Genomic DNA, 21443 nt, shown 5'->3' with positions numbered 1-21443 from the left:
ATCTGGGCGCGAAGCAACGAAAATCAAACCCAGTTGTGTAATTTTTGTTTTCTCCTCTCTCGCGCTCCTCGCGCGTTAGGATCCTCATCATTAATTAACAGTCGCAAATTCGTAAATTTAGGGAAAGGATTGATTTGGGTTTGATGTTTACCAAACATGCCACTGTGGTCATGCACATATTAAGACCTAAGGACAATGCGGTTGCAAAAGCAATTTAGGCCTCTGGACTTAGAGTCGCGAGACCCTTCTCTCAAATCCTTCGCATTGTCACTACGTGGTGGTAACCCCACGTTCAAATCCTCATCTGTGATATGTTGACAGGAACCCATCGATTGGGAATTTTGCGAGCTTCTGGTTGATAAGCAAATTATTCGTTCGTTTAATTCCATTGTCTTCATTTTGGTGATTACGGCATGTGGGCTGGGCACTGCTATGCCGCTTTCGGAAGGCTATACTTGTGAGCTCACTTTTTCTTTCACTTTTGACATCATCGATTCTTAAACCAGTAATTGCCCTTTGTGCAGCTTTTGCACATCTAGGTGTTCATTTCGGTGACTGAATGTCCCTGCTCGTGCAGCCTCGGTTTTAAATGCTGCCACCTCTATTCATTAGCTGGAGAAGATATAGACGCCTCTAACGATCAACTGCTGAGAATACTTAGAGTGCAGAAACGCTGTAGTAGGTTAATATTAGACGCTAGTTTCCACGATCACTCGGTTCAACTGTTCAAGAAACTACAGTGGATGCCAATTAATGATCTAATACGCATGAAGAAATTGTGCATGATGTTTAAAATTGTGAATGGGGAGTGTCCGCATTATTTTACAAGTTATAGAACCTATGTTAAAAACACCTATTCTTATAATACTCGAGCTTCTTTTCATGATCATCTGGCGGTGTCGAAATGTCGCTCCAACGCAGGCCTACGAACATTTCATGCAAATGCCACTTACCTGTGGAACTGTCTAGACGACAAATTTAAAACTATCACACATGAAAGAAACTTAATTTAAGAAACTTTTAGTGAACAACTTTTTACAAAGTAATTCAGACCGTGAACATTTTACCGTCTCTACAACGTTTTGAAAATGTCTTGTGACATATTCGAATACATTTTATGTGCATGCTGTATTATATTTTAACTTCTTCAATATTTTAACATTTTTTAACTAAATATTTTTTTTCTTTTTTTTGTATATATATATATATATATATATATATAGCCCACAATGTAAACTATTGGGTTACCAGTAATTGTGTCAGCTATTAAAGTGTTTTTATTTTTATCTATTTAAGTTATCCGGACGAGATCTTTTATTTTAAAAAGGCCATTTCGAATCCTGGACGAGACTTTCTAGTTCGTTGTCTTTTCCTTTACTGCGCTGATTAGTCACAGAGTGCAGTCAAACCAAGTGAAGCGTACCCCTCCAGATTGCATGGAATGAATAGGGCACGTTCGATATATCAATGTTCTAACTTGGCTCCGAGGCTTTTAGGACAAACTTCTATGTTTGGTGGTGTTTTCTTTGTATCCAAGTCTCATTTGGGAATTGAAAGACAAGGAAACTTCAAAAAAATTGCAATTTTGATCCGAAAGCCGCGGATCGATGTTAGAATATTTGCAAGAATCTGTTCTGCTTTATTCAATTAAACCCGCAAGCCTTCCTTTGAGTGAACCGTGAACTTTCCACGCTTTCGTCCATATTTTAATTAATTCAAAATCAGCTTCTTCATTCAATCTATAACATTTTGTTATGACGCTTATATTACCCAAGGCTTTTTGGTTTATAGAATCATGCAAAGAATTCAGTAATCTGTTGCGGCTCCAACCAAAAGCTTAATAATAATACCTTAACGCAGGACGATACTGTGTTCGGTTCTGTGTTTTCGTGTTTGGTCTTTTTCCGACCTATATTTAGCACAGACCACGAGTAATCCCTCTTTCGCGTAATCCGTCGTGCGTGACGCGAAAGAAAACCGCGAGAAAAAAATGGCCGCGCGAGCTCCTGCGCAGGAAGCACGCGAAAGGATTTCGCCCTCAGGAATTCAGGCGGCCACCCTTTCCTCGCGGTTTATTTACGGTCTCGCTCGAACGGACTGAGCGAAAGACAGACTACTCGTAGACTCAATTTAGCATGTAAACTTCGTTAATTCGTGCTAATTTACAGTTGTATATTTTAAAAACCAACAAATACAGACCAACACTGGCTAGTTTATCTCCGATATGCTCCAACTGCCACTCCGAAGCTGTTTTCGACGTTTACGGGCATCAGCAGTATCGACACGTAGACAATGAGAAGCCTTGTGATGTGTTTATTTTGTGGAAAATTGTTGTGGTATAAAAGTATTATGTCAAGTGTAGACGTTCAAATCATAGGCCAAATAATAGGCACCTTAAGATACCAGGACGGGAAGAGCTAGGACGGCTACCGGAAGTAAATTTACTCAACGGGGCATGCGCACGAGAACTCTCCACTAATCTCTCTGCCGTCCTCGTCTCGTCGAGGACGTCATTTCGCCCGACTAACTGTCGCACCGAAAACGTGAGTATTTTGCGCTTGTTTTGCCCTGATAAATGTTCTTATCGACTTTATTTTTAGTTACATCGATAGGAATGTTTATAAGGTTCGCATTTTTGGTGATTGTAGTGTAGAATACCACGCTGACATGCCAAAATGTGAATAAAAATATTCCTCGTCTGTTCGTTTGTGTTTCAGTCACTGTTCAGTCGCTGTCACGAGTGTGCAAGCTCGATACAAACTGTATGCATTGAGAATACATCAGTGTAAGTACAGTCGATAAAATGTTGTAAGAATGAATGCCATGGAGCGTCTGTCGAGCAAATAGAATACACATTTTCAAACTGATGTTTAGCTGTTGTTTTTTTATACTACCCGGAACTTGATACAACGTTTGTTTTATTGTCATAATGCTTGTTACAATTACAGATGGAAATTGAAATGTTCACCAAAAGTCAGGATTCTTCGGCGACAGAATTCTCAAACGCTCCAGTGGTAAAAAGCCATCTGAAGCAGGTCGATCAGATTGTTCGTTTAATTTTCTCATACGGAAATTCAGGTTTCTCTATTAAAATATTGACAGATGTTTGCTTGGCTTATAAAGAAAAATAAATTCAGCATCGCTGTTCACTATCGTTTAAGCTTAATAGGATAAGATTTCTACCATCTTTTTTATTGTCTAAAGGATGTTTGAATTATTGACGTCGTCGTCCTTTGCAAAAATACACATCTTAAGCATTTTGTTTTTGGCGACACGACGGGACCCGCGAAAGTTTCCCGCGTCCACTGCCGTTCCCGTCCTGGCCTTCCCGTCCTCGTATCTTAAGGTCCCTAATATGTTGCGGTGACGGTGTTTCGTCGACTTTCGTGTGTTTGTTTTCACACAATTTTTTTTTTTTTGCGGTGTTGCGGTGTTCAGAGTACCCCCATGTCCTCCTCGTTTTGTTCTAAAACATTAGTCTCCGCTTGCAATTGCTAGCTTCCCTCTATTGACTGTTCAAACCCTGATTGGCTGACGTCAAAATATTCGAAAGTAAATATAATTTAGGCCACTTCGTAGACATGTATTTACATGAAAATAAGGAAGTGAAATCAAGGAACTTTTGAGCTTGTTAGCAAGTCATGATTGTTTGACGTTGAAATATAAATAGTGTGCTGGACAAAACTGCTCTGGATCGACATTTTTCGACAAAAAATTAAAGCAAGGAAAGTTATGCTAATCATTTTGTGACTGTCTTAAACCTTATTAAATTCCACACATGGAAAATTATTTTCATATGGATCACGCAAGGAAGACTTGAGTTACAACGTATCTAAATTTGCTAACTGAATCACAAAAGTACGAAAAATCGCGCGATTTCTAAGAGAAATAGTTGTGTTTTTCATCGACATCCTGGTATACCAGGGTTGTTGTGTGAAGAAGATCATTGCGTGTTTGTGGATTTTTTGTCATGTACTCGATGAGATGCATGGGGAGCAATAATCCATCCAAACAGCACAATAGCACTGTGATACATCAGCGGTTTGGCGAATCAACGATTCAGGTTGTGGTGCTACCACCGAAGGGCCACAAGGCAAACAAGGCAAACCAAACAAAGTCTAATGGCAAGAAAATGCGAAAAATGGCAAGCTCCTGGTAGATGAGCCCAGAAACAGGCCCAGCATGTTTCCAAAAAGCACATATAGGATTGTCTGAGGTTCTTGGCGAACAATGCTTTGACACAACAGCATTTTGTGCAATTGTGGTTTGTACGAAGCACGAACTAAAGGTCGCCGGCCATCTTCAAAACAGGTGGAAGACCGATTTTGGGGCAAGAAGAATTTAAAGAAGATCAATGTCTGAAGACAGCATCGCATTTCAGTGGGCACATAAGTGGTAAAGTCTTTCTCGTGCTTTCTTGTCAAATTATTGACAAAAAAATCCATAAACACGTAACGATGTTCTTCGCAAAACAACACTTCAAATGATACTTTTTTTCTCAGAAATCACGTGATTTTGCATACTTTTGTGATTCAGTTAGCAACAGTTGGCTACGCTGTAACGCAAGTCTCTCTTGCGTGATCTATATAGAAATAATTTTCCATGTGTAGAATTAAATAAAGTTTAAGACAATCGCAGGATTATTTGCGTCACTTAGCCTGTTTTAAGTTTTTGTTGTAAAGCGTCGATCCAGAACAGTTTTGTCCAAGAGTTCAAGTGAACATATGAAGATCATATAGTTGAACCGCGAAGAAAGATATGAAGACATGATATGATTGATCATTGCAGTACACAACTTAACCCTCGGATGTGAAGGGGGAGGGTGGGTGATGCCCCCCATAAGGTTTTTTCAAAGTTTTGAAAAGACGATCTGTTCTAAGAGGCTGACGCTTTCAGTAGCTATTCACTCATCTTCTGCGGAAATTTTCATCAATCAATTTTTGACTCAAATTTCAGGTAGGTCTGACCAAAAATCAATTTTTTACAGACAATTTTGCCTTTTATTCAAGTTTTCTTCATCAAATTGCAGAATTTCACGAATTTGTAAATTTCACAAGCATTCTGACTGGATTTTGTACATTATTTCCTGACTCTTAAGAAAATCCAAGATGGCGGTCAAATGACGTCATTAAACATCAACAAAGATGGTATAATTTTGTAGAGCAAGCTCAGGGCTATCTACTTAAAGCAAATTTATTTCGCTGTGCCTTAACAGAACGAAAACCCATGGCAAGGACTCTATCCACTCCCCTCCCCCCCCCCCCCCCAATTTTTGGAGCTCGGACACTGTTTGGCTCCAAAAAGTCGATTTCGGGTCCAAAAAGAGCATTTTTCCGCGAACGATGTAAAACGATTAAGTTCACCACGATTAAAAACATATTTGAAACCATAAATTGGGCGTCTAAAAAGAATATAGCTGTTTCGTGTCAGCGGCACTTTAAAGTGCATCTAACCCCCAAGTTTTTTTTGCTGAAACGAATCCACTTGTTATTCGAAGCATTTGGACGAAAAAAATTTTGAATTTGGTTGGATCCTCGATTTTCTATGCCCTTTCAAAGTCGCGATTGAATTGTTACGCGACCGCGTTTAGGGAGTCTGGGGCGGCGGTTGCTGATGACGTCTACCCAGGAACCAAACACAATAGCGTCTCAGTCAGCTCTCTGTAGCTGCTTACGAAGATGGAAAACAAACCGAATCGTTCCAATATATTTTGAGACTGAAACGTCCAAGTTGAGACTGAAACGTCTGATTGATATCGATTGTCGATTAATATCGATTATCGGTTTATCGATTGACTACGCCCGGTTTACGTCTTTATTGTACCATTGACCGATCATCGCCCGTAAATCGTACAGTATATCTTTCTTAAATCTGGGATATTGCTGCAACAGCCGATAACGCTTCTGGAAGGCGTTTCAGCGCACTTTTCGAAAGTGTATTTCACTATACCGGTTTACCGGGAGAAAGAAGTGGATACTATTGTCTCAGTTCGAACCAAAAGTGCTAGTGTAATTTTGCGGTTAGCCTGCGCGTAGACATTTCCTATTTCCTTTGCTTTACGGTGTTAGTTTTGTTTCTTATTATGGTACCTTTGTTTTCGTTTTAATCCCAGTAGGTACTATTGGTGTAGCTTTACTTGCTTTGGTAAATGCCATGGATGCTGCCTCAATAAATGTCCACGCCCATAGCAAAAAAACCATGAATTATACCCGACTTTGTCGGCTTCTAGTGGTCGGGGGAAGCCAGGTTCTTCGAGAGACGTTTGATAGAATACACCCCCCGGAAAGGCTTCACTATACTTTATCAAGACATCCGGTGCGAGCCTTCTTGGAATCGCTTCACACAGGCGATCATGGAATTCTTGACGGAGAACAATGGAGAATGCTCTACCCTTCCATGCCCTGCACTGTGTCATCACAAAACTTTGACATCACTCTGTTGATGGTGCTGTTGAGAAATGTTTCAGGCTTGACACCACCTGCCACTGGCTGGAATAGTCCTCCTCCTGAAACGGACATGAGTACTGAAGCTGACATCATCCGAGTGAAGGTTTGGGGAAACGAAGTATACGGTCATGGCAGCGAAGCCTTTGTTGACGACCTGATGTTTGATAGATACTGGCGGGATATTCAACAAACACTGATACGGCTTGGAGGAGGGCGTGACGGACCTCACATAGACACGGTTGATTGCGTGGACCATGGTATCGGGCGACATTATCAGGAAATTCTGCGGCAGTGGATAGAGGTCGAAGGCAAAATTGATCAAATTGAAGGTAGAATATTGCATAAACAGTACCTAGATAGATGTGCGTGCTTAGGATATACCGGATACCTTTAGCGGTGTCTCACGTTCATGTGACGTAGCGCGTGCGGCGTAAACTGTAGGTACCTAAACCGCTTATAGAGCTGGCAATCAAGCTGTATCAACAATTTTGAAATAAAGTTAATTGTCGAATTTTCAACGACCTCTAAATGGGAGCGTCCGAGTCACCTTTTGAAGCGAATTTTGTCATTCGGTAATTTAAAACGAACAAACTAAACAAACAAAACAAGCAAACAAAAAAATAAATAAATAAATAAATAACAACCGGGAAACAATATAGTCGAACAAAACAAAACAAGACAACGGGAGAATAAATGCAACGATTCGAACCTGTAAGATACAAACAAAACATTTCAAAACGTTTAAATGGTTGTCAAAACTGTAAGTTAAGGCGAGGTAAGGTAAGGTCTGCATACAAGCCAAGTGGCCCATCAGGCCGGAGTTTATCCCGGTTTCTGTAGCATGAAGCGACTAGGAAAATTTCCACTCCCCCCTGGATGGGATGCTAGTTCATCGCAGCGTTACACCCAGCGTTAAATTCTCCGGTATCCATTTGTACACCTGGGTGGAGAGAGGCACTGAGAGAGTTAAGTGTCTTCCGCCAGAGCACAACACAATGTCCCCAACCAGAGCTCGAACCCGAAGCGCTCGATCCGGTGACAAGCGCACTAACCATGAGGACACCGTTTTGTAACAACAGTTATTTAGAGGAGGTTTGCTTGTGTGAACGGCGTAACTGCTTTGCTGATACTTTCACTGATGGTTTGTCTTCTTTTAATTAAAGGGACTGTAATGTATACTTTTGCAGGTAACGTGGGTTGTTTGTATGCAGAAGCAGAGGATATTTCTCCCCTTCAGCCTTTTGAGGACTTCAAACCGACTTCAGAACATGGGACAACAAGAGTAGCTCTGAGGCTAATGACTAAACATTTACAATCGCTGAGGGAACCCAAAGCTTGTGTCTCTTCAAGAACTGCTGGTAAGACAGAACAACATTTATTTGCAAGGTTAAATATAACATACAAATTAAAAAATACACCCCAAAAATACACCCAATAATAACAATAGAGCTATTAAGTTGGGTACACGGAGTCAAGTCAGAAGTTAAGGCTGCACTAAATTGTCTAAATGTTAACATCGTAATCAAGTAAGTCTGGAATATTGAAGCGTATTATCTTTACTTATACATTTATGATATGGTGTGGTGTCTCATGTTTCTTTTTATTTTTCTCCAATACCTCTCTTCATAATTCAAAGGCCAATAAAAGGCCGAAAAAAGTTACTCCAAGATGAACGTCCAGGGCTTTTCTTAAACAGACATTTTATGTAATCAGGAGCCATGTAATAATTCAAATAACTGGCATCAGAGCACTTTTAATTGTTGCATCTATCTTTTCACTCACTGTTGCTGGCTAGTCCTTTAATTCTCTTCGAGGGCCAAAAAGAAGCGATTTTCGTGAACGTAACAAACCATGCATGTTTTGCTACCGTTCAGCTCAGCCATAAATCTTAACTGCGAGCAGTCTCTTTCCAGTTTTCTAGCGTGCGACGCGAATACACGAATGCGAAGCAGAAGAAGAACACAGAGGCGGCGAGGGGTGGTTGTGTGGAAACAATGGAATCCCCTCATTCCCTTTTCGTTTCGTCTCCTAATTTTCTTTATTTTTACTTTTCCTATCGCGCGGAGGATTTCATGCTCGTAATCTATTATGAACCAGGCAATGGATATTTTCCGAGAAAGTAGTGCAGTGCAAATTATCAAATGCTTTACCTTGGAAAATTATAAAATCTGACCGAAATGTCATAATCAGCAGGGAGGTAGTCTAATCTATACATGTATACTTTTCCATTGTATTTTAACAGCATGTGGAACGAGAGAAATTCCGTTAAATAAAGAGATCAATTTACGCGAGGTTTCTGCTGAAAACGGCATAAATCGAATAACGTCAAAAATGTATCACACCGATGAGACGCGAAGAGTGAACGAAACTGTGGCACAGCTTGACAAGGCTTTTAACCTCCAGCAAAGCGACCATATAGCGGGTGCTCGGAAGAAACTTAAGGATGTCTTTGAAACCGTTAGGAAACTTCCTCCGCGTTTTTTCCGTATTCCAACTAAAGATGGTCTGAGAGTATTACGTCGTGGGAAAGAGCTTTTTGTTGAGGACAGCGTGTGTTGTTCTGTGAAGCATGGAACTTTGCTGTTGGACACAAGCAATTCCGGAGCGCAGTTTTACAGTAGTTTGCTTAGCGTTATTGGTGCCTTTGCTGAAGTAATCTCTGAGTTCAAAATGGCTAAAGAAACATTTTCATTGCTCATCGATTTCCATCAACAGTCAGCTTACACTAGCCGTAAGCGCGACCTCGGGGCTGCTTACAACAACACAGGGTGCATTTTACTAATGCTGGGGGAGTTGGAACAGGCAGAGTACAATTTTAAGACGTCTTTGAATTACTTGGAATCGGCCAAACAACGTTATCAGCTACACATTCCGTTATTGGAGACAATGTGCATTGCAGTAAATAGCAACATTGGTCGTTTGCATCAGCTTTCTAGGAATTATTCCAAGGCCCTTGAGAAGCAAGTACAGTTGGTGGAAACCTGTAAAACTAAAGAAGTAAACGAGTTACCTCTTCAGGTTGTGTTTACATTGCTGAATAACCTGGCAGTGCTGTATACCACTCTTGGAAAATTCAGCAAAGCAGAGCAGGAGTTGAATTGGATGTTGTCGTACTGCTACAAAATGCAAAGAGAGGACTGCGATTTCCTTCTCAACTTGGTAGCGCTGCATCTTTCTGAAGTATTCTTGACTCATGGAAAACCAAAGGAAGCAGAGAAAGCGTTTAGGCTTGATGATGACATAGACTTTGCAGAAATGTTTGGAGGACTACATATCAATGTACGTATTGAAACAGTTGAGAAGTTGGTAGACGTGTTGGTCCTAAAGGGCAAAATCAGATTTGCCCGTGAACTTCTCGACAGAGGTGTAGACCGTCTCAAGAACATTTTTGGACCGGACCATCTTAATGTTGCCTTGCTGTTGTATAAGCAAGGAAAAATTCTAACCCTCGCTGGTGAGGTCTCGAACGCGGCGGAGAAATTCAAATGCTCTATTGGAATCTTGGAAGAGATATTCGGGATAAAGCATCCGCTTCTTCTCAAGTGCTACAGGTCTGTGGGTGAACTGGCTTTGAGATCGAAACAACCAGATGAATCGTATTTTTACTTTCAGAGAGCCATGGAAAACATAGAAGCCATATACCAAGTGTCATTTGTCAATCAGTTGTCCAAGACGTATTTAGAAATGACGAGCTCCAACACCTTTTATCAAAGCAAGATGCTAGAGGATACCTGGAAGATTGAAGGTCTAGTTGCTGAGCATGGTGTGGTATTGGCAGTGTTGCTATCACGACCAGTTGTCCAGGACGACAACCCTCCTTTAAGAAGATCTAAAACCAAACTAAAGCAACCTTTTTCTACAAACAGCAGGGACGTACAATGCCCAGACTCCAAGGAGATAGTTTCATTCAAATATGCAAGTGATTTCTTGCAGACTGGTCAGATATTCCTTCGTCAAAGAATGAAAAAAGAAGCTGCTGCCTTTTTCCAGCAAGCAAGGAAGTATTCTATGGCGTTAGACGCCACCCGAGGTCCTGCCTACGCATGTATTACACGTCTGTACGACGTTATCACCGAAAAACGACTCGGAAACCGAGAAACATTGGAAAATAAACATGAGATGTTTAATTGCCTGAAAGAGCTTAATGAAGTCAGCGCAAAGATCAGCAGTGAGAGTAGCTCCAAAAGATCAACTGAAGCAACAACAACAACAGTGGCAACAGCAACAGCAACAACAACGGCGACATTTGATGACCAGCTTGACATAAAACTTGTGCTAATTTTCCTCATTCTCTTGTCTATTGAGATGAAAATGATCGATACGACGTTCGCGGCGTATGACCTGTATTCTAGAATTTCTCAGAACGAAGATGGATTTTTACATGTCCTCAAAGGCGAAGTTCAAGTTTATGCATCGAAAATATCAATCACCTGCAACGGGAAAACTGCCCTGCAAGACGTCCTTGTCTCTTCCACGGTTGGTTTGAAAGAAATTGACTCGCAACGGCCCCACCCTGACGACGAGTTATACAGAAGTTTAGCCTTTAAGAAGAATGTGCCAACTGACAGCTTTCTGGTGGCTTACACTTCACCTGTCTTTCTGGATATCGAGGATCTGCGAGCACTAGACAGAAAGGTATCACTTTCAGTCCAAGAGTGCTTTCAACAGAAGTGTTTTGAAACTGGAGTTGAAGACAGTGCGACTCAAGTTGTTGTAGATCTGACCACGGCGACGTCTACTTGTGACCACCATAACGTCTTGTTAACTGTTAGTCGTATTGAGCTTTTGTCTCTCTGTTTGTTGCAAGAGGCCACCTGTGAAATACCTCAAGGGGGAAATATTTCAGAAATCTCCACGGCGATGTCCCAGGAGACCGTTCGCTTGACCTTCGAAGATGAGCAAACGAGCTATTTCATGTTTAGCAAGAATGCTCTTTACCTTCTTCAGCAGTGCAGTTCTGGTAAAAGTTCAACCCTGTCAGTACAGCATCACTGCCTTTCCTTGACGATCACCCACCCAGTGAAAGCGCGCGTTACGCTGTGGCGCAAGGACAGATCCATCAGTCAAAAAGTACGGTTCGTTCAAACAACAACAAGGCATGACATGGCAGGCTGGACAGTGCCTCGGCAAAGGTGCTCTGCAGAGTTTGCTGTAGCAGAAAGGCTCTTTCTGCCAGCCATTGATCATTTGGCAAACGCTTATCAAGTGCCATGCAAAACTGACAAGTCCCCGGAGGTCTCAGACGTGCACTGTGAGCAAAGTGGGTTTCTCTTGGATGGGCGGCAACCAAAGGAGATAAAAGTTGTCAGTCTAAAGATGGTAAGAACTTACGCAAAAGGTGTTCTTCGAACGTCTCATACTGCTGAGTTTCAAATATCCTAAATGTAGTGCAGATTTTTTCTAGAGATTCTTCATTTAAACCCAGAATGCAGATGATCTTATTGACAAGTGTTTTGGAAACATTCGCAATCGACGCACTTTGTCGCGAGAAAGCACTCCAGTGCCGTAATGAAAGTCACCTATCCACCAAGTGAAACCATCTCACCTCTGATTTAGTTCATTTGCAGACAGTACACGAGAATGTCTTGACTCGTGTAAGTAAGACTGTAGGCAAAGATCAAACTCGATTGTTATCTGGTTTTTGAGGCCTAACAGCTTACACTAGTTGATAGCACCAACCTGGCAAAGCTGAATCAAATCCCTGTGAAGCCTGGAACTTCAGTGAACTCCGCTTGTTTCCCCATTAGTTCTCTTAAGTGTTCAAACACCTAGTTTCTTTAACAAGGACACATGCTCATGTACATTATGTATTCTTTACAGTTGTTTATATGCATGTGCATAGTCTTGTCCTAACTACTTGAAGAAGCCATAAAACGTTGGCATCAACCATATTATTTTGAACTGAAGAATGTACCTTAACTTCCTTCTAATTTACTCTCTTCGGCCGTTGAGAACTACATATCTTCCCTTATTTACGATTTCATTTCTAATTGCTAGGAAAAGAGTGAAACTCTTCGAAACAGTTTAAATGCTACCATTCTGGAAAACCTAACGATCGTCAGCGAGTTATCAAGTCACCTCCAAGAAGATGTCATACAAGAAGGTGACAATGACTTTGCCGCGGAAGCACACAGAGTAGATGAAAGTCGTTTACCTACTTCTTCTCAAAGTCAATTCGAGCAGGAAGTCACTTCCAGTGACCATGATCTCCAGCCATCGAGCTTAAATCCTGTAGCAAACATACAGAGCCACCATTCATCGTTGGAGGCTCCAAATTTGGCCGGTGGAGAAGAGATGCCAGAGACTCGCGAGACATATCCCATGCCTAGGGAAGAAGAAGATGACAAGCTGCTGGGAAGAAGTCTTTTTGAAAAGGATAGAGACTCAAGACGTTCCTTAATAATTGAGTTACACCACGAAGTTACCAGGAAATCGAATTTAATGAACGAACAGGACGGTCCTTCAGATATAGTGACACAGCAAGTTGGCAACCTTGTGATTGATACCGAAAATGCAGGGACATGTCATACCGCCACCTCACGTAACCGTCTAACACGCACGGACATCACTAACAATAGTATCGAGAATGCGACGTTTAATCCTAAAGCTGAACTGCGAGCCCCAAATTTGATCGAACCGCAGTCCAAACCAGACCCAAACGGCGATGAAGACGCACTGGAGAACCATCTTCTTGAAAAAGACAGAAAATCAAAAGGGGTGTCCATTACCAAGTCAAGAGGCCCAAAGATGGAAGAAATATTGCCTACATGGAATAATGAAACTGATACAAATGAGGATTTTGCAGAAGACCAAGGTTTGTATGAAAATCAACAATTTGAAAGTTCTCCAGAAAACGTTCCTGGACAAAGCACAAAAGACGAAGTAAAGCGACGCCTTATTGACGCTGATATGGATGATTCAGTAACTCAGGATGGAACAGAGAATGCCACATTGGATAATCAATACCAGTCAAACTCACGTTCCTCTACTCATGGTCAAACACAGCATCTACAAGATGTCACTCAAAGACAGAAAAAGTACACAATCTTTCAGGAGGAAAAGGACGACACAATTTCACCAATGGAAATGGGAGAAGAATACATTTTTCAGCGAAGAAACGAACGAGAAAGACGCGATGGACAAAACGAGCCCCTGGTAAACAAAAAATTTTCTCAAGCCTTCACACTTGCCAGTGTGACAAAAAGAGAAACATCAAGATCATCATTTAATGTTCACGACGACACTGTTCCCGACGGACCCATGGGAACCTTCAACGGAATCCATAACAGTTCGATTGATCTAGTGGCTTCAAGAAACAGAGATGTTGTCGACGGGCCTCTGAAGAGAGTCGGGAATAATCTCCAAATTCAATCAGGCTTGGTATCCGAAAACGCAGACGGAATGTTCACTTCTCGGAGACAAATTGTGGACGAGACTAACTGTGAAGAATTACATCGCGGTACACGAAGAAATGAAAAATTACGAGCATGCCAGCAAAGCGGAAAAAACACAAGTTTCCGGAATTCGCAGCTCGCATTTCTGGGAGATGATGTTCTTGTCGACGGTGATGCGACAGGCTCGCTCCGCGAAGAAGACAAAATGGTAAATGGTCCTGCTTTGACAGGCGAGGCGTTCACGACATGTCAAGATGGTACCGAGAGGATCTGTGAAAATGACATGAGACCATTTTCGTCGAATGCTGCTAGAGATGAGGTCGATGGTCGAGTCTATTCTCCTAAGAGCGATGCTAACGTCAATGATCCTCCAGGATTCGGAGGAGCTAGACCAAAAGAAATATCACGAAACTCAACCAGAAGAAATTGTTCGAGCAAGACAAAGATGTCTGAACCAATATCAACTTATCAGCACAACGAAACGGGAGAAATTGGTTTAAAGCCTGACTTTTTGGCACGCCATACCGTGAAGAGTAATGGAGCAATATTGGATTTACCTCCGCAAGACGGTTGGGATAAGCCCTACTTCTCCGCCAGAGCTTGTGAAAATATTACCTATAGCGACCACCTGCGATTATCGGGAGAGGGAATCAACCCGCCTGGCTATACATCGAGTTCTAGTAGTCAAGGCTTATATGCACCGGCAACGTTTGCAGCTAGAACCTCTACACGAGGTAATGCTCAATCACTTGCCATCCACCAGAAACCTTCACTTAATCAAAAGGAAAGTTGGCATTTTCCACCTCTTGAAAGTCCCAGTTGTGATCAAGGTTTATGTGCATATGTAAGTCAGCAAAATGCTTCTCTTGAAGCACTTTTTGGTAGTCTTGGATCAGGAACTGCTTACGATGAGATGGATTCCATGTCGAATGAATACCACAACAGCATGGGGAACGTTGACAATAGAATGGTCAAGTCACCTGCAGTGAGTGATGGTCATCATTCTTCATCCGTAGATTCTACGTCCTCCCTCCTCGGAAGTCTTCAACAGATATTGTCCAAAACCGTCAACCTTATTGCTTCAAGTAATGCTGTGGCAAGGCAACCTCAAAAAGAGCCAAAAGAAGCCGTTAAACTTAGTGTACAGGAAGAAGCAAGAGGACGCAGAGAACAGGAACGAGCCGTGAGAACAGGAGCCGAGGATTCAAGGAATCAAGAGGAATCTACACAGGACAATGAAGAAACCGAGAGGCAGCACACACCCACACCAGTACAGGAAACTCCGCGTCCTGTCTGCAGCCACTACCAGCGCCGTTGCTTGGTCCGTTTTCCTTGCTGTGAGAAGTTCTACCCTTGCCATCGTTGCCACAACGAGTCGAAAGACTGCAGCAATGATCAAGCGAGAGCCACTAATGCTACTCACATACGATGCACTATCTGCTACCATGAACAAGTGGTAAGATGTAAATTTCTTCTGTATTCTTTATACTCTTTGAAGGCTCCGTCAGATTAGGTTTCTTTTAGAGGAGTAAGGTGGATATTAACGTAGGTCTACATCAGCTTACCGGCTGCCCCTACCTGCTTAGCCTTGTTATTAAATAAAGATTGATTGCTTGCTTACTTGATCGATCAAACCATTGATTGCCTAGGCCTTAAAATGATTGACTGATTGATTGATTGATTGATTGATTGATTGATTGATTGATCGATCGATCGATCGATTGACTGAAGTATTTATTCCCATTGAATATTATGTTCTGCTTTTTGGGCAATTAAAAAGGAAAAATGTGATAACCCAGTCCTTTGAACCAAGGGTTCGGAAGCCAAATGCACAGGACACGCTTCAAGAAATTACATTATTTATTTTCTCGTTTTACACCTCGACAGATGGTAATTGACAGTGGATAAGTCTTTCAAATCAGAGTTTAACGTTTCCTGTGGTACAGTGAGCTTTGTAGGTTTCTTTAAGCTCACAGGAAACAAAGCCAAAGCTAAGTTAGAAACAGGTCACATCGGTGATCTGCCCCCTCGCCTATTTGTCGCAGAAAATGAAAATTAAGCATCACGCAATGACTGAATTGAAAAATTTTACTTAAATATTAGTTGTCTTATTGTTATAACTTTCAGATAGACGAACAAAGCCAAAACTGTGGTGGTTGTAAATCAAAAATGTCTGAGTATTTCTGTGTCACCTGTAAGCATTTTACGTCAGTTGACAAAAATCCGTTTCACTGTGATAAATGCGGGATCTGCAGGTAAGTTGGAGATATGCATGTCCAATGAGTAAACTTTGAAAACTTTGAGTAAACTTTGAAAAATATATACATATGACGAAATTAGGAAACTGAAAAAAGGCACCTTACCCGGATGTGGTCTATTTGGCATTTGTTGCAATTCCCATTTTGACCCTATTCAAATCGGAGCGTAGAGGTTAAAAGTGACCGCACTGACCTTGACCGGTTATAATTTTTTCTCAATAATTAAGTACATCTGCAAAATTATCTCGACTGGCAAACATTTGGTTTACCAGAATTTAACATTCATGCAGTTCTTTTTGCTACATTTTTGCTTCATTTTTGCTACATTTTTTGCTACAAGACTTCTAGCATTATCGTATCGGTTTTGATAAGTTTTCAGCCTAGTTCTTAGGCATGGTCGGTTCAGTGAAGTGTTGGGTCTGTTATTTGCGATCCATGCCCTTATCTATTCATTTGAAACTCTCGGAGAATTTAATTTGTCGATAATTGCGATCACAGAAGACCGCAAAAAGCCCGATCTAAATATGGTATGATTTTGTTGGAAGAAAGATCCTCGTTGACTCCAAGATGCCACACGAAACTAACTTAATTGTCCGCCATTGCAGAATCCACCGAGACAGATCGTTCCATTGCGATGTTTGTAACGTGTGCCTGGACAAACGTCTTCAGGGAAAACACAAGTGTAGACCGGACTCTGGACACGATGAATGCTGCATTTGTTTGGAGGTTAGCTTTTTCATCCTTATCTGACAGAGGACCGCTTCAGATTTCCTCTGCCTAGTAAATATAAGACTCCGAAAACTTTTGTTGGACAGGAATCGTGATTTCGGGTGATAGTTTCGATTTATCCAACGGAAATCTAGAATAATAGTATACTAAGTGGATGAAGTATTCGAGACTATGCTTAAGCTATATGGACAGTTCATGTTTCAAACACAGATTCCCTTGTATGTTTAATTTCGCATGTTAATGAAGGACAAACAATTTTTCTGTGGAGGTGGGGGGGGGGGGGGTGTAGGCTCACAAAGGAGAGACTCTGTTTAAAAAGAAAAATACCTTTGTAGCGCGGTATCATTAGGAGCTCAGTTATTTTCTTGTGTACTGTTTTCAGGATGCTTTTAGCGGCTGTCAAATTCTTCCTTGCTCGCACAAAGTTCACAGAGACTGCGCTATTGCAATGATACAAAATGGCGTGTAAGTATCCATGGAAGTTCCAATATTTTGTTCAGCTAACTCTTTAGGGCAATCAAATAAAGGCATTGAGATCCTGCAAAGCACGCCAACACGGGGTTGGGGAAATTCCAAGGTGCTACAATCGCGGATATAAAACGACGAGGAGAGGCCAATCTTTTGTTGACCTGTATCAGTAAAATAGTTAAATAATAATAAATAGTGAGGCAATAGACGGTACTCTGATGGTTACAGAAAGGAGAAGAAAAACGGGATTGAAACACAATTTTGAGCTAATTAAGTAACATTGGCACCAATTTTTGTCAAACAAATGCAGGTGTAAATTGAAGTATTTCAATCTTTGTTATGACAAATCCATTATGTGGGGCATGGTCGTCTGATGGTTGGTGAGATGAACCCTAGATCGAGCGGTCTGGGTTCGAGCCTAAAATTAAAAACCCTCTTTATTTTGGTTCTAAGTGCTTATAACTCAGAAACGAGTACGGCGACCCCCTTGTTTTATTATCGAATTGTAATCACAATGTCAACATTCAATGTTACAAAAAGTTGAAAAAGATGTAGGAGCGGATTCATAGCCACCTTAAATTTTCCAGAAGTTGTTTTCCAAATAACGCCTCGCATTATCTGACAAAGAGCGGTAGCACTGATTCATCAAAGTAGAAGTTTTGAAGAAATGCTGGAAACCTATGTGAAACACCTTAACTTACGGAAAAAAAGGATAATCGAAGTGAAGGCTAAATTTATTTTCCTGTTTTATTTTTCCACAGCCGTTCATGTCCAATTTGCCGCCATCCGCTGTTTAGTCAACCTCAAAATAATCCTCAGTAAATGGAACAAGTCGATAACATTTTTTTGTGATGATTTAAAGAAACAAGAAGACAATTAAGATAAACAAAAAGAAGTGGCAATACAGAAGAAGAAAGAAAATTATTCAAAACCCGTGATATTAAATTTTTAGCTTTGCACGATGTTTCAACTCGACCTTTTACAAAAAATTAAAGGAAAAAAAAAATACAAGTATCTATCTTGTATTTACGATGTTAGATAGCTGCGGCAGTATTCAATTAAGTGCAGAGTTTTCGTTGAGAGAAGCAAACGATTTATGCCTCGTTTTCAAAGAAACAGAAGAATGATAAAAAAAAATGTTGGGATGCTAGAACTTTAAATATTTCGAAATACACTCTTTACAAAATCCAATATCTTTCCATAGAAACGAAAGTCGCAGTCGCATGATTTACATAGATTCGACATCCCTCAAACTCGACCTTTTCTTTCTCTATGAATTGTTGCTTTAAGGTCTCTGTACTCGCATTTAATTAAATGTGAGTACAGAGAAAAAAATAATGGAACATCGCACTGCCTTGCACAATTAACTTTCATCAGCCTTTTGGATTTTAAATACTAGATAGTCCTAGATGGAGACAACGGAGTCAAATACTAGTTATAGTTTTAAGTGTATGTTTCCATCCCCTTAGTTTGCGCTAGTATAGTATTGCCACTTCTTTAACAAACTTTTTTGATTATTATCGATGGACCGATTAACTGAACAGTAATTACATTGGGCGAAAGACAGTTGCGCTGTAAAGTGCGAGAAAGGGCCCCCTGTGCCATGTGAAGCGGAACGATGTAATTAGAAGTAAAGGACAAGTGTCAGAGATAACTAAAAGATCATTGTCACAAAATAATTAGATACATGTAACAGGTTGCTACAGCCTGTTAAGGGCTATTAAGTTTTTTTATCTAGCACATTAGCAACGTCATAGCAACGGTTAGTCATAATATAACTGGTAGCATGGCCGTTCCACTTCAAAAAGAAACAGGTCAAGTCATAATTAGTATAGAGTAGATTAAGACTAGTCTAAGTATCCCTTGCTGGTAGAGGGCTTCCTGGGCTTAGGTTGGGCTTAGGCATCAGATTAGTCATTTGGTGTTTCTTGAGAGGGAACCTAGTAAGCTTCGTGGTTTTTATTAGATTACCTCGCCATTTTGTTTTCTATCCTTTAATACATAAATTTAGTTTTGTATCTTCATTGTTATCTTGTATATTAATTTTTGCAATTTATTCTACTTTTGCTTGTGTGGCAAATAAAAAAAAATAATAATAATAATCAAAAAATAAGCATTGATGACGTCATTTACCGATTTTTCACGGTTATTCGCGCTGACTGTCAGTTTGTCGTTAAAGCTACTTTATTCACTCGCCTGTATTTTCTTGTCACCTTTTACCACTCGGAAATAAATTCATATCTTCACGCCGCCGTGTAGTATACTCTAACTCTCCCGAATTTAAGCAGCCAATCAGAATGCCTGAAAAAACACTAACCACTGATTTGGTATACACTAAAAAGACGCGGTCATTGCTTGGCTTTCCGGAGTGATTAGAAGCTTATTAACCCACGACATTCTGATGTGTATGTATGTGTGTGTAGGTGTGTTTCAAAGCTGCCAAGACTACACCTGTGATGATGTAGCTTCCAAATATCATTATTTTTAGTCCCTTACCAAAGCTCGTTCGTGCGATTTCGGTTGATCTTATTAGTGTAATTTGGTTGTGAGCACTGCTTCTTTTTTTAACAAATACACTTTCAGGGGTGCAGGAGATGAAAGCTTCCAATTACAAACTTGCAAAATTGCAAACTTGAATTAGAGAAAAGACAAAAAGAAACGAAAAAAAAAAACGCTAAGTTTTTCGAAGATCTGCCATCTGTGAAAAATCAACATTTAGCTTACAAGAAAACTCTGTCCATGAAAAATGTACTTATTATAGCTTAGTACAAGAAAACTCTTTCCGTTACGGTAAAAGGAGAGAATGGACTTTGGTTAGGTTTTGTTGTAATATTACATCGGAAGTGTCGTTTAAGTTCAATCTCTCAACCCTAACATACAAGATGGACTTTTTACAGCCTCGTAGCCGGGGACTCTTATTCTCTGTTCAAGGGGCCGGTTGTAATGTCATATAACATCCCGTATACTTATTAAGTTCGTCAATTCTTGGACATAACCTTTTCGTCAGGAAATAACGTAATCGATTTTTTACAACTAAACCTTCGGTCAAAAGAAGAAGAATAACAAAAATAAGAAGCTGAGCTTCGCCTGAGTGGAGTTATCTCAACAAACCCTTTCGAGATCTTAGCAGCGGAGCGCGTATTTTATGAAAATCTTTATAAATCTAGATGAGATGGTTCGGAAGTAAATAAACCTAATTTTCACTTTGAAGACTTACCTATACCAACACTTTCAAACGATTTTTCTTATCTTGGTGAAGGTTTAATAAGCATAGAGGAATGCAAAAAAGTTTCAAAGTCCTTTCCGTTAAATAAGGTACCCGGAAATGACGGGCCATCAGTAGAATTTTACAAGACTTTTTGGGATTTTATAGGTGATCCTTTAATTGCAAGTTTTCATGAATCTTTTGCTAAAGGAACAATGAGTCCATTCACAAAGACAGGCGGTTATCACACTGATCGAGAAAAAAAGACCAAGGTCGCTGTGATCTTAGGAATTGGAGGCCAATCTCCCTACTGAACGTCGATGCGAAGATAGCTTCAAAAGTTATCTCCGAAATAATGAAGCGTCTTTTACCTGGATTAATTCACCATAATCAGTCAGGATATATTCCAGGGAGAAATATTAGCGAGCATATAGGTTCAATTCTGGATATAATGGAATATACGAAAGTTAAGAAATTACCTGGTCTTTTATTATTTATTGATTTCGAAAAAGCCTTCGACAGCTTAGAATGGGACTTCCTTGAAAAATGTTTAGAAAAATTCAATTTTGGACCAGATTTTATAAGATGGGTTCATATCTTCTACAACGACGTTCAAAGTTGCGTTATAAACAACGGCTTATGCTCTCACTATTTTCATATAAAACGTGGAGTAAGGCAAGGGGACCCCTCTCGCCTTACCTTTTTGTCACCGCAGTGGAAATCCTAGCGATTGCTATACGAAATCAAGATAATATTAAAGGAATAACTATAGCTGGTTTAGAAACTAAATTGTTGCAATTTGCCGATGACACAACTGCTGACCTATCAGACTTGGACTCAGCGCGAACCTTGTTTGGATTGCTTGAACTCTTTGAGAAAGCATCTGGACTTAAACTAAACGTAACGAAAAAAGAAGCAGTGTGGATTGGGTCACTTCAGAATT

At 40.5% G+C, this 21443-nt stretch overlaps 1 protein-coding gene across 6 annotated transcripts in view; it reads left to right on the top strand.

The window, feature by feature from the left end:
- The window catches only part of LOC145488620 (uncharacterized), a 98343-nt gene extending 78218 nt beyond the window's left edge, over positions 1-20125 (top strand). For 4 of the 6 annotated variants that reach the window (XM_081467512.1, XM_081467509.1, XM_081467513.1 and 1 more), the window contains 8 exons: positions 6113-6775; positions 7634-7804; positions 8689-11765; positions 12444-15296; positions 15968-16095; positions 16704-16824; positions 17210-17292; positions 18057-20124. In XM_081467512.1, the coding sequence (XP_081323638.1) occupies positions 6154-6775; positions 7634-7804; positions 8689-11765; positions 12444-15296; positions 15968-16095; positions 16704-16824; positions 17210-17292; positions 18057-18117 (7116 nt within the window). In that variant the 5' untranslated portion in view covers positions 6113-6153 and the 3' untranslated portion in view covers positions 18118-20124. Of the gene's footprint in view, positions 1-1238; positions 6776-7633; positions 7805-8688; positions 11766-12443; positions 15297-15967; positions 16096-16703; positions 16825-17209; positions 17293-18056 lie in introns of those variants that run through there. The other 2 variants (XM_081467514.1, XM_081467511.1) reach the window with 2 other exon arrangements.
- The last annotated feature ends 1318 nt before the right edge of the window (positions 20126-21443 follow it).

Source organism: Orbicella franksi, chromosome 5, assembly GCF_964199315.1.
Source record: "Orbicella franksi chromosome 5, jaOrbFran1.1, whole genome shotgun sequence".
NCBI classification, from domain to species: Eukaryota; Metazoa; Cnidaria; class Anthozoa; order Scleractinia; family Merulinidae; genus Orbicella; species Orbicella franksi.
The sequence above is the reverse complement of the archived record's forward strand: the minus strand, read 5'-3'. Positions and strand labels throughout refer to the sequence as shown.